This window comes from Excalfactoria chinensis, chromosome 12 (assembly GCF_039878825.1).
Source record: "Excalfactoria chinensis isolate bCotChi1 chromosome 12, bCotChi1.hap2, whole genome shotgun sequence".
NCBI lineage: Eukaryota > Metazoa > Chordata > Aves > Galliformes > Phasianidae > Excalfactoria > Excalfactoria chinensis.
Window position 1 is genome coordinate 13,301,169 of NC_092836.1, and position 12,676 is coordinate 13,313,844.

Here is a 12,676-nt window from a genome sequence, read left to right on the forward strand (position 1 = left end):
AAATCTTGTGTTGCTAAGAGACCTCTGTAGCATTTGAATTAATTTACCCTTACTATACACAAGGTTTTGACTTAAAAAAAAGCCAAACATTTGGTATCTTAGGTTGATGAAGCTGTAAAGTGAAAGAGTGAGCTTTTCAGAGAACAGCTGCTTAGCAGCTTGTTGGGATGGAAAGCTCATGTGAATGATGCTCTGTCAGGTTCCCTGTGGTGGAGTTACTCATCTTGTTGAGATGGTGATAACCAGCATTTGAAGTATAGTATTAAAGAGAAGGTGACAAGATTCTCTGTTAATTGAACTAGGATTGAAAGATGCTGATCTTTTTGGGAAGGTGTTATTGTTTCAGTATGAATAACCCTGGCTTCAGCCAGATTTACAAGCTAACTTATTACACAGGAGAACTTTTAAGCCATTTGAGTATGATTAATGTAGGTTTGTTTCCAGTTCTACCTTATTTCATCTTGCCTTTGGAAAACTAAAGATGGTCTCTTTTTCTCCTTATTGAATAGTAAGAATCCTCTCCTTCACTGGAAGCAGACAACCCTGTTGTGAATTTCATAACTGATTCACAGCTAGTCTGTCTTCAGTGTGATCTTAAATTTAAACTTTAAATCTCTTTGATATTTTGTCTGTTATAAGTATTCAAGTCTAGACAACAAAAAAAGATTCTTCTTGATGTTGCATTCTACTGACTTTGATCAAGTAAAATGCTGCTTGATTTGTCATCTGCTATTTTAAGGAAGCTTGTGAATAACAGCTGGCTTCCTCTGCAGGTACATGGTACAGTGGCCAGGGGTTCGTATACTTCGTCGCCAGGAACTTGATGCTTTTCTTGCCCAAGCATTGTCTCCAAAGCTCTATGAACCTGACCAGCTTCAGGAACTCAAGGTAATTCTTAACTGCAGTAACTTCAGAGATTTATCTTCAGCTTGCCCACGTTGCTAATTCAGTGGGTCATGCCTAGTAAGTATTCAGTGCAGAACTGTAAGAAAAATTAATTTGAGTATTTTAAAAGACTTCAGAGTTTCTGTTTTTCTAATGCAACAGTATTATAGGAAGTAGATACAAATAGGGCTGTTGGTGTGGTGTTCTAACTGTAGCACAGTCGCTCTGTGCACCATCTTACTCTGGGGTTTTTCCCCACCCAGCTTTTTACATGCTCACAATGAAATTTCCTCTTCTAGCCTTCGAACATATATACAAGATTTGTTCTTTGCTTTTATGTTGTTATCTCAGAAATTTGTTGTTCTGTACTGAAAACAGCATCATTTAGTACTTAATTTGAAGTAAACGTTTTTCTGAATTGGAGCAGTTATAATTACATTTTTCTACATAACGTTTATTTCCCTGGTAGTGTATTTCCTAACTGGATGCTCTGAGGGCTGTCTGGATGTTTAGGGAGCATATTAATTCCTCTTTGTTTTTAATGAGCATAGTGAAGGAGGGGAGATGCTGATCACCTTGTCATGTAGCCTGTTGAAGTCATTTCAAGTGTCTTGCAGGTATTTTTATGTAAGGCTTAAGTCAGGAAAGATGAGTGGCTGGTTCTGTTCTGAGCTGTGCTTGGATAGTGCTCTCCTTAGTTAAATTAGGAAGAAGAATGCGGTACTTACCTCCTAGGTTTACTCATATTCGTAGGTATACATTGCTAAGGGGCACGGACAAAAGCAGAAATCCTAGCGAAGTTCTTCCCAAAAGAAACTATAATTAAGCTCATGCAGATTTCAGCTTTTAGTTTTTTCTATGTAATGATTTGCCCCACAACTTAGTCAGCAAGAGCATTTTCAAAGCCAGCAACTGACAGTTTCTTTTCTGTGGGTGAAAGCAGAGTCTGACTTGCATTCCTATAGCAACCTGGCAAAGACTTCTCAGTCTCAATCAATAAACCAAATCACTCTGCTTATGGAACCCTAGCACTTAGCCATAGAAGTACTTAAAATGTTAGGGGAAGGAAACACCTCAGGATCTATTTGAACTTGTCGCACAGCGAGTAGATAATTCATGTTAGCAATGTTAGTGGCAGAGTTAACTGGAAAACTGAATAGTCTTTCCGTATACCAAATGCCAACATCAAAATCCGGTAGAAAACAACTTATTTGGTCATTCTCTCTCTGCTGACAAATATGAGAAGAAATGTAAATGGGGGCAGCTGCACTGAATACCCGATGAGTTCTTACAGGACTGCTCATTTGCTTCAGCTCTCAAGTCTGGGTTGCTAGTGATGTGAATTATAGACTTATTCGAGAACAGCATTTCTGAGTATTGCTTATTGCTGCTAATTCCTTAAGTAGAGGCTAGATGCAAACGCAGCCCATCAAGAGAATCATTCAGATGTTGCTACACATTCACACTGGAAGCCCTGCCTGCTTACTGGGTGTTTATGAATCTTGGAGATTCTGGTTGTGAGACATTGTGTGAGGCATGGAATAAGAAGGAGGCCTTTGTCTTTATGGAAGCAGTGGCCAACCTCTGCCTAGGGCATGAATTGGCAATGAGTTATCCTGTACATTCAGAAATGTTCACATCTGAATGACAAACATTGGGCTCAGCAGAGTAGGAGGTGTGAGCCCTTCAGAGTCTCAGTTAGAGATGTATATTTCAAGCTGCTCGAGATGTATACCTCAGCTGTGGGTATCAGTGGAAACTCAAATGACAATTGTGTAGGCAAGGGTGGATGCATCAAAGAACAGCAGAGCACCAGCAAGGTAGACTTCAATGTCAGTTTTCAAAACACAGCACAATAAATACATAGCGCCTAGGGGCTGAGATTTTGGCAAAGGTATCTATAGGAGTCAACAAAGATTTGATGTGAATGGGAGGAAACCTCACTGTGAAAACTGCTGGATGTAAGAAAAGAATTCCCAGATAATGTATTTATCTGTGAAATGTAGAAAATTCCATACATGTATAAAATGAAAGGTGAGACTTAGGAAAGTGACAAATGCCATACAACATTTTTGTTCCATAGAAATTGCTCTCCAGGTTCTGATTTTAAATCATAGATAAAGAATAAATATTAGCCACTTGCTTAGTATATGTTGGTTAACTGAAAGATGCAATATTTAATGCAGTGTTGTTACTGTCCTCATATGAAGCAGCTGCTTCTCTTTTTTTTTTTACTGGAGTCAGGCAGAAAGAGCAGCTGAGTTTGATCCCAGCTGTGTATCTGCAAAACGATCTGGATAGTCTTTTGGACATTAAAGGTTATGCATAAGGAAGGTAATGTAAAATTTAATACCGAGATGTTTAAAATGTTCCCAAGAAGTTGCTGGTATTTTCAAAAGTATTTTAGAAAACGTCAGTGTTGCTGTTTTCTTATTCCACAGCTAAGAATGTAGTAGCTGCAAGCAAGTACTTTTTGCTATCACAATTGGTAGTTATTTATTCTGTAATTCTACCTTTGTGTATCTTTCCTAAAAGAAGTTGTATCATGAAAGCGTCATCAATAAGAGGCTAATTCTAAAATAACAAAATCTTAAGCCAAGTTATAAAATCCAATGTTAAAAACATTGGAAAGGAAGTGCGGTACGTGGGCAGAAGAATTGAATGCTAACGTTGAGCTCATTCCTGGAACTGTCTAAAAAATAAGATCTCAAATGCACAAGACTATTTGCAGTAAATTTTTAAATGAGAATGTCCACTTGTGATTTCCTCTACATGTTTTAAAGCTTTTATTTGCTATAATATGCTTTAACATTGTTTAGGAAAACCCTGCACTGCATGTTTATCAGTGATCTTAATGCTGAAATATGCATTGTAGATGTTGTAGGTGCTATGTGCAACAAATATAAGGTGTGTATTTTAAGTAAAGCTTCTACTGGCTTCTTGAGAATGAGGTGTTTTCACATTGCTTATTGTGCTTTGTTGTTAAGGAATTAGTTTTTCATTTCTATTTCTTACCTATAGAGTGAACGGATGGGAACAACAGCCTTCCAGAGCATTGCAGTTTTTGCATCCACAGATTATAACTTCACAATGGATTCTTCTGGTCAAACTGGCATTTACATGTGAAAAGTCTGACAACATTTGTAAATCACTGTTTTCAATTTGCAAATCATGCAACTGGTGGAATAACTGAATTGCGTCTCATTATTTTCTTACTAAACTTGTTTGTTTTTTTCCACAACAGATTGAGAATCTCGATCCCCGAGGAATTCAGCTGTCTGCTTTATTTATGAGTGGTGTCGATATGGCACTCTTTGCAAACGATGCTTGCGGACAGCCGATTCCATGGGAGCACTGCTGTCCATGGATGTATTTTGATGGAAAGTTATTCCAGACCAAGCTCATCAAAGCAAGCCGGGAGAAAGTTCCGCTCATTGACCTCTGTGATGGTCAGGTGTGTAGATGCAAAAGTGTGGCAGATTATTAAGCGCATTCAGTTTTGGCCTATTAGTCATTTACTTTCATGTTTCATCCCTCCTTAAGAGGGAAGTACAGAGTAGATTGCCAGTGGTGACTTGTCAGCTCCATTTAATCTTAACTCTATTGGTGGTGGTTGAAATGGCATTTTGGTGGATTTTGGAGAAGTAAACTGATGTCCATTTTTAATCTTCCCGTCTCTGGAAACTGAAATTTGAATGCAGTTATGATCTAAAACGCTTACTCTGAGTTGAAAGCTTTCTGTTCCTTCATTCAAGTCATCTTTTTGTGCTGACTTGTTGTCACAAAGGACGAAGCTGCTGTGGTTTTACATGAATGAAATAAATGAAAGAAAATCTAATTTATTTTACAGGTTGTGCAGTCATCTTAGGATCCTTAAGCTCAAAATCTCTTCTCAATTCTTGCAGCCATCATAAGATAAAAATGAATTAGATTTTTGATGTACATAGTTCATGTGAAGCTATTATCTAACTGTAAAAGCAGGGAATAGAAGAAGTTAATAGTTTACTGAATGTCCAAAGCATTTTATTTTTGCTGACTGTTTGGAAGATAAGAAATCTTTTAACAAAAGAGCTTATTTGTTGTTTCTGACTCGAGGGAAACTCCTTTTAGATTAAATCTTGTTGGAGGCTGTGGTCACACTCAGATTTCTTAGCTTCCAGGCATAAATTTGGTTTTGTAGCCCAAGTTTATGATGATGATTCTCTTTAAAGTTTAAAGGACTACATTAAGTTCTCAGTCTGTAGGCTGATGTTTCTCAGTTCCTTTTAAGATTTCTATGTTGCCAGCTTCTAAACTATCTCAGCATTTAGACTTCCATCTCTGCTGACACACAAGGATATGTTTTTGGTGAACGTTTGGTATGTTGTTGAACTGTTAGGAGATATGCAAGGTAGATGATTGTAATTTACAAAGTTTTTTGCAGTACTTTTCTACCTTTCTGTTCTTTTGCTTTTGTCTCTGAATTTGTTCCTTAAATACAGCTTTAGAGAACTGAAATCAGAATTCTAACGTCCATTTATGACCTTCTTTTTATTCATAGGCTGAGCAGGCAGCCAAGGTTGAAAAGATGCGTCAGAGCATCCTAGAAGGATTAAATTTCTCCAGGCAGAACCATCCTCTCCCTTTCCCACCTCCACCTGCCATGCCTTTCTATCCAGCTTCTATGTATCCTCGACACTTTGGGCCAGTCCCACCACCTCAGGGCAGGGGGAGAGGCTTTGCTGGTAAGTGATGGGACGGCAGTGTAAAACTCATTGGCGTAAAGTGTTATCTTGTCTTTCATATTCCCCAAACTGAACTGATTTGCGTGTTTGGTTTCATAGGAAAGATGCATAAAAAGAAGTGGTTGGCACACATTGTTCTGTGCCAATCACCGCATTTTGTTGTTACTTTTATTAGCTATAGCCTGGCATTATGGAATGTGCTGTATTGCTGCATATTTCCATCAGGATTTTTAGTAGCTGTACTAGATCAAAATGTTTATACAGCTACTCTATGAAAAAGCAAAAATAAGACGAACAAATCAACGCTGGATGATATGAGAAGACTCTTATTTGACCCATACTTTGCTTCAAAATGTTCATGTTCATACGTAAATGTGCAGACACAGTCTGTCAGGTTCAAAGACAACTTTTCCCTCTCCTCACCCCTCTCCATTTTGCCACAGCCATTTAACCATTGGCACCCTCGAGTGTAAATACTGGAGGGTGCTGGTGAAACCATTCCTGGCTGTTTCTCGTATGATCTCCTTCCTCAAAACCACGTCTGGTTGCAGAGGGCCTTAAGTGTATTGATGCTGGGCTTTCTGAGTAAGACATCATTGAGGTGCCACCACTGTAACCAAAAAGTAGCTGTGAGCATCGTGGTGCTCATTACACTGTTGAGGCTGGAATGGCTATTCCAAGGCCATGTGTAGGCCTACAGGTGGCAGAGCCCAGCGGGAGGGCTTTGGCCAGGCCATCCCAGAGGCGCTTTGCTGCCCTGTGCCAGGCCCAAGCACCACCAGTGCGGGAGCACAGCCCTGCCGCTGGTGCTGGGAGGAAGGAAGGAGGTGGCAGCGGCTCTGCTAGGGGCCTTCCCTGATGCCTGCTCCCCTCACAGCTTTTCCCCTGTCTTTCTTTACCCTGGGTCTAACAGGAGTCTATGGCTTCGGAGGCCCTTATGGGGAAACAGTAGCCACAGGCGCTTACCGGGCCTTCCGGGTGGCAGCGGCAGGACACTCCGGAGCCTTCTCTGGCAATGACAGCAACAGGACTAGCAAGTTTCAGGGCGGTAATTATACCCCAAACCCTTTTCTTAGAGCTTCTGGCAACAGCTTCCTTCACTTCACGGTTTGGTCTGAGGCTTCCTACTGACTCCAGTCTCCCTCTCTCCCTAACTGTCTCGGCTCTCTCCTCCGCAGCCCTCAGGCTGCAGTGAGGCTGCCCTCTCCGCTCTGCTGCCCGGCCTGTCCCGGCCCCGCACACCCTCTCAGTGCCAACCTCTCGCGCCTAGAAATCCTCCTTCGGGCACAGAATAAATAGCTGCAAATGCAACAAGCCTTTCTGTCTGCTGTGCTTTGAAACATGAGGGTGCAGCCTGTCGTGAGCTGAGCTGTGCTGGAACGTATTAACAGTCATTTCCTTAAATGTGGGGATGATTTGAGCTTTCTGCAGAACGACATAGTGTAGAAGTTACTGACTTCTGTTCCTGCTAACTCATTAGTGTTAGCAGCAGTCTGGACACAGGCGTGAGGCTGATCTATTCGTGTGTCCATTGCTTTTCTACTACGCTAGGCGAGACAATGGAAATCTGTAAATTCCAATCCCTCGTTTAGGATGGAATTTTTCCATACATGCAGTTGTTCTTTCTGGCCTCTGAGCTCTTATTTTAGGAGCAGATGTAGCTCTTAATGCTTCATCGTGTAACACATAACAATATGCATATGAAACTGAAAGAACTACACAGGGAAGTAGAAACCTTTTTGAACTTAATATGGTGGGAACTAAATCACTGATTAACATTTGAAGACTGAGCGTGGCTGTGTAAACTCTATGTTTTGTAACCCTTTTGGTGCTGATGGTCTTACCAGTAACACCTGACTCAGCTGCACTTAGCTTCTTGAAATATATGTTTTGCCCTGGCTTTGATTTTAAAGTGCAAAACACAGGTATAAAGATGAGCAGCGTGAATAACAGCTAGAATCAAATTTGGGGCAATAGCAATTTTAGCCAATTTCTTTGGAGGGGAGGAATAAACCTACATTTAGACTGAGATCAGTTATTTTGCTGTGTTTTTGTACCAACATGGCAATAGTGCAGATAATTCTGCCTAGTAACTTCTTTGTAGAGGTATCTTAGGCTGATATTTGTGTTCTAGGCTGATAGCGGGTGTTCACTAAAAGAGAGATCTTAAGCTTTCAAAACCTACTTCATGGGGACTGCAGGAAAAGAAACTTCAGGCGTCTTACATTTCACTTCAGTTTCTTAATGCTTATCTAAAGTGCGTTTTTAGTTCCTGAAACTGAAGTACTCAGTTACTTTTCAGAATCTAAGTATGTTTCTCTAAAAGGCTGTGGGTGAAGGGCTCTTGGAGTTATAACTATTCTGAAAGGCCGTAGTGTGAAAAATAGCTTACCAGTACCAAAAAGAGGAAACTACAAGTAATAACATTTGGTCCAGCAAGCTTTCTGCTCAAGTAACTTCAGTGTTGCGATTGTGAAGATCAAGTTTTGGTTTTGCTTTTATGTGCAGGAGTCCAACCTATTCCTTCTCAGGGAGGGAAACTTGAAATTGCCGGCACTGTAGTCGGCCATTGGGCTGGAAGCAGACGTGGACGAGGGGGTAGAGGGCCGTTTCCTCTGCAGGTCGTTTCTGTGGGAGGACCAGCGAGAGGGTAAGTGCAGTCTGTGCTACGTACTTTTCTTTCATGCAATACATTTGAAGACATGTTAGGTCAATTATGCCCACCGAGCGTTCAAGAAAAGCAATTACACTCATTTTAAGATGTTTTTAGTCAGTTATTCAGATGAGCATAAGCGTTTTTACACGCACAAAAAGAAATGGTACTCTGAGGGATGCACTGACTTGTTTCTCATGGGGAAATGGCTCAAGGGTTTTTCCTTACATGAAATCAGTAAATACGCTGTACCTGATCAAAACTGTCACAGAATTCAATTATTTTCTTTGTCATGGTAGAATACTTATAACGAAGTGTGATAAATTTTTTAATAACTTAATTATGTAATTCTTCCGTGAAGCAGAAAACAAGGATGTTTCTCTGTTTAATAGTTCTCTGCTGCAGTCATGATGGGAGATGTGCTTGAGAGAATATTTTCTTCAGCTCTTCCATTCCATTTCACAACAGCTGAAATTACAGGTGCACAGCATTTCTGAAAAAGAGTTTGTGTCGTATATGTAGCCTCTTACTTTAAGATTGTATTTTTTTTCCATGGGTTTATTGTCCTGTGCATTACAGAACTATCATCTGTAATTAAGTTTGCATCCATTCCAGTAGACAGTGATGAAGTTACGTAGTTTGTGTATTATGTCACTGTTCAGCTGTATTAAAGTAATGGAGGAAAGTAGGAATGTTTATGCCATCTTGAGCTAGGAAGCATCTGGAAGAATAAAGTTTTGAACTGCATAGATTCATCTCTATGCATCAATTAAATCAAATGTGCATTATCAAAAGCATGGTGCTATAGTCACTATGAGCTGCTGGAACGCTGGTCTTGTTGGACTGGGTGAGAAAATGGTCAGACCTGAAGTGCTGGGAGCGTGGGACCAGGGAGAGAAGAAAGCTACTGGTATGGGGACAGGGAGAGTAACAACAGCAGGAGCAAGGAAGATAAGTTCAGCTGCAGAAAACATCATAGGTGTACACACAGAGCTGACGTTGAAGTGGTATGCATGTACATCTTGTTTCAGACACTTCAGGCAGGTATCCTAAGGTAAGTAGTTGTGCAGGTTAGCAGGACCCATAGGACACCTCTGATCTTCCACAGCAGCAATGGGAGACGAACAGAATGAGCTCAGGGATGTGCTGAGGCACACGGCTCCACTGCATATTTACTTTACAGTGGAATGCACTGGCTGTGGACCTCTTATGAAAACCATCCAGGTAATTTGTATTGCCACAGTCAGGACTGCCATCAGACTGAGGCATTCTGAGTGATTATCTGGAGACATCTTGAGGCTCAGAGCTGTCTTACATCTGCACCTATTCTTGTCTTCATAAAATAGCAGCTCCTCCATTTTCTGAGGAAGTAAATACGTGAATATATGGAAAACATCAGTAGCCAGAGACTAGCACTGGGAAGTCCCAAGTTAAGCTCTCTCCTGGGCTGGGTATCAGCTGAAAAACTGAAACAGTGTTTCTGCTCCTTTCTGGTCCATAAAATGCATTTATGGCAGAAGAAATGCTGTTCTCTAGTAGTAGCTTTTGAGTTGGGACATAAAATATTTGACCTTCGCTTTCTGTCAGAAGCGCTATCCTGGGCCTGTTAGGTTTGGAGTCAAGCTGTCACCTCAGAAAGACAAGGGAACTGTCAGTGCTGGATCTTCCTGTCTCCATCATATCATAACTGGCATTAAACTTTTTAAGTTTAGTGTTACTAGAATTATTCAAGGATGAGAAGTTATGATGGGCCTCCCTTACTGTTTATTGTTTCTTAGTAGGAAAGTGCTATTGCTGTTGTTCCAAGGCCCTGTATTATGAAGCCTGTGCTCTTTGTAGATTTCCTGCTAACAAACACTTTTCTAGGAAGGTGTGCAGTTCATTGACTGCAATTTATCATGTAGCTCTTTGCACTTCTGTTTCATTTTTTTATCTGTTCCAGCAGAGGGTATCATGTCGGGCTTGTTTACGGCATTGCCTTATGTCTCCACAACACTAAACTTGAATGTTCTTAGGGTTATACCGGCTACTTTTTATTAGCTTTGATCCATCAGTATATCTAGCGTGCTGTGAATCTGAGTTGGAAAAATCTATTATTCAGCCCTCTGAAGGGTATATTTTCACCACATAAAAAGTAAAAGGGATAGGTAATTCCTGTTAAAACCTTTGGAAAGAGTGTAGTAAGAGTAGTAAAAACACAATTCTCTTCTCTTAGCCTTTTGCTTTGGCTTTGAATACCCACTATTTAATTTCATATTGCTCAGTGTGGAGAACTGGCGGAGTGGAAAGACTTGCAGGGCACAGATCAGTGTTTCTCTGCTGCATCAGTTTAGTGTAACTGGGTTACTGTAGTGCAGAAGGAAATGGGAGAACTGAGCAACACCTCAGCTTCTTTTTAGGCTGTTTGCTGTACATTTCACAGGCGGATGGAAATGAAACAATAAATACATGAACAGTTAAGTATGAGGAAACATTAGGTATGTAGAAACACCCAGCAGCATCTGGCTACTCTGTGCTAGCTTCGGAGGAATCAGTCTTCATGCTGTGACCTCCTGGTATTGGGCATTGCACTGGAGGACAAGTAGAGCAGTCTTGTATTTCCAGTAGAGGTAGCAAAAAGAATTTGTAGGTGATGTGACACAATGATGTTGAGTTCTTGACGCAGCGATGAAGGAAGTTGTAATTCTGCAATTGATTGCACTGAAATAGTTGTAACTGGTGGAAAACTTGTTTCCATCTGATCTAATCTTTACCAAATCAAAGCAAAACAGACAAAAGCACCACCTGAGATGTCCTGGTAGGAAGACTTCAGCTAACAGAATCCAAACTTGGCTATCTAGTGCTACATGTTGGCTATGAAGCTTTGTGGGTTTTTTTTCCTGGAAGGAATTGGATGAAAGAAAGGCAAAATAGAAAGTTGCTTCAGGTCTGAGCATATTTATGTGTGGGGAATGTTAAGGAATGGGAGACACATTCTTTATAAGTGGTTCAAAATTCTTGCCTCTTGTTTAATGTAGAAGTATTTTGAACTCTGTTCTGCGAGGACAATTTGACACTTTGAATATGTTTCTGCAAAGCTTGAAAGGACTCAATTCTTGTGTCGGCAGTCATGCTGATTAGTTAGAGAAATGAAAGTGTAAGTCACTGGACAGCAGTGCTGGAAAAAAGTGTTCTGGAAGTGAAATGAAATTGAAAGTACTTGTATATAAATTTCTTGTTAATTTTTATTTCCTTTTTCTCAATGCTTACAGGCGTCCTAGAGGAGTTATTTCCACTCCAGTGATAAGAACTTTTGGAAGAGGCGGAAGGTACTATGGGAGAGGCTATAAAAGCCAGGGAGCAATTCAGGTAAATAAAGCCCTGTGCCTGACACTTGTTTACAGGCTCGTATAGTATGGATTTCCAGGCCAGCTAAAACTGACAAGCACAGCTTCAAAATGTAAAGGTGTTTATTGCAATGATGTTGCCCACGATTCAAAGCTATAAGCTGCACAACCAGAGTGGATAGCGGGCTGGTTTTGTATCTCAGTCACTAGCACTCTTTGGTTATAAAAGCAGAAGTGGAAAATATATTTTGATATAAAGGATGTACCTTCTTGGTTCTACCCAGTTGTGGGAATAGAACATAATTTAGAAAAACAGGAGGAAGTACAAAGCTGAAGCAAATTAGCAATTCCTGTTCCCACCCCCAGTCTGTCTCGGAGTCACAGTCCAAAGTCATAACAAATAATAGGAGTAGGAGAATTTTTGCTGCTCTGTGGCTCCAATCTAAGAAGTTGCTCTAAACTTGTAGGAAATAACCCAGCCACCTTTGGTGCTTGAACACAGAGTTTTGTTTTCGGTGACAATAAACGAAAAGTCTGTGGATCGTAATTATTGTCTGTTCCATGGATCCTTTCTATATAACTGAAGCAAACTGATGTTTCATATTAAATGCCAATTGCTTCAGAGTTGTGCTTTCCTCCCTTTTTCATTGTTCTTGCTGCTATGCAGTTTTGAGTGTTATTGATCCCAGGGTAATGGACGAGTGGGTAGTAAACAGGGTAGAGAACTTGCACAGTAAAGATACATGAGGTTCTTCAATTTGTCATGTAGACACGATTGTGTTAAGTGTAGGGAAGTACTTGCAGATAGGCAGAAATGTTCTCCAGCAGATAACAAAGCCTGTTAACTTCAAGCAAAACTTATTCTATTCTAAGTGTAAAAATTGAAACATTTTGAAATAATTTTCTTCCTTGCTAAATTCCAGTCTATTCAGATTATGTATTGTGTACAGATGTCCCAATGTATTTAAAGCTCTAGATCTTGTGTACTTTGAATAGAAGAGAAACCACCACATTAATTACAGCATCTTGTTTCCAAGTACCTAAACTCATGAAACAAATGAAGCCCAGAGAAGGAGCTCCCCAGTATG

The 12,676-nt window shown here is 40.4% G+C and overlaps 1 protein-coding gene across 2 annotated transcripts in view; it reads left to right on the top strand.

Moving 5' to 3' along the window:
- The window catches only part of FAM120A (family with sequence similarity 120 member A), a 47,436-nt gene that overhangs the window by 31,345 nt on the left and 3,415 nt on the right, over window positions 1–12,676 (top strand). Inside the window, exons 12-17 of one of the 2 annotated variants that reach the window (XM_072347112.1) lie at window positions 774–888; window positions 4,130–4,339; window positions 5,426–5,609; window positions 6,523–6,657; window positions 8,118–8,259; window positions 11,514–11,610. In XM_072347112.1, the coding sequence (XP_072203213.1) occupies window positions 774–888; window positions 4,130–4,339; window positions 5,426–5,609; window positions 6,523–6,657; window positions 8,118–8,259; window positions 11,514–11,610 (883 nt within the window). The remainder of the gene's footprint in view (window positions 1–773; window positions 889–4,129; window positions 4,340–5,425; window positions 5,610–6,522; window positions 6,658–8,117; window positions 8,260–11,513; window positions 11,611–12,676) is intronic. The other variant, XM_072347110.1, reaches the window with a different exon arrangement.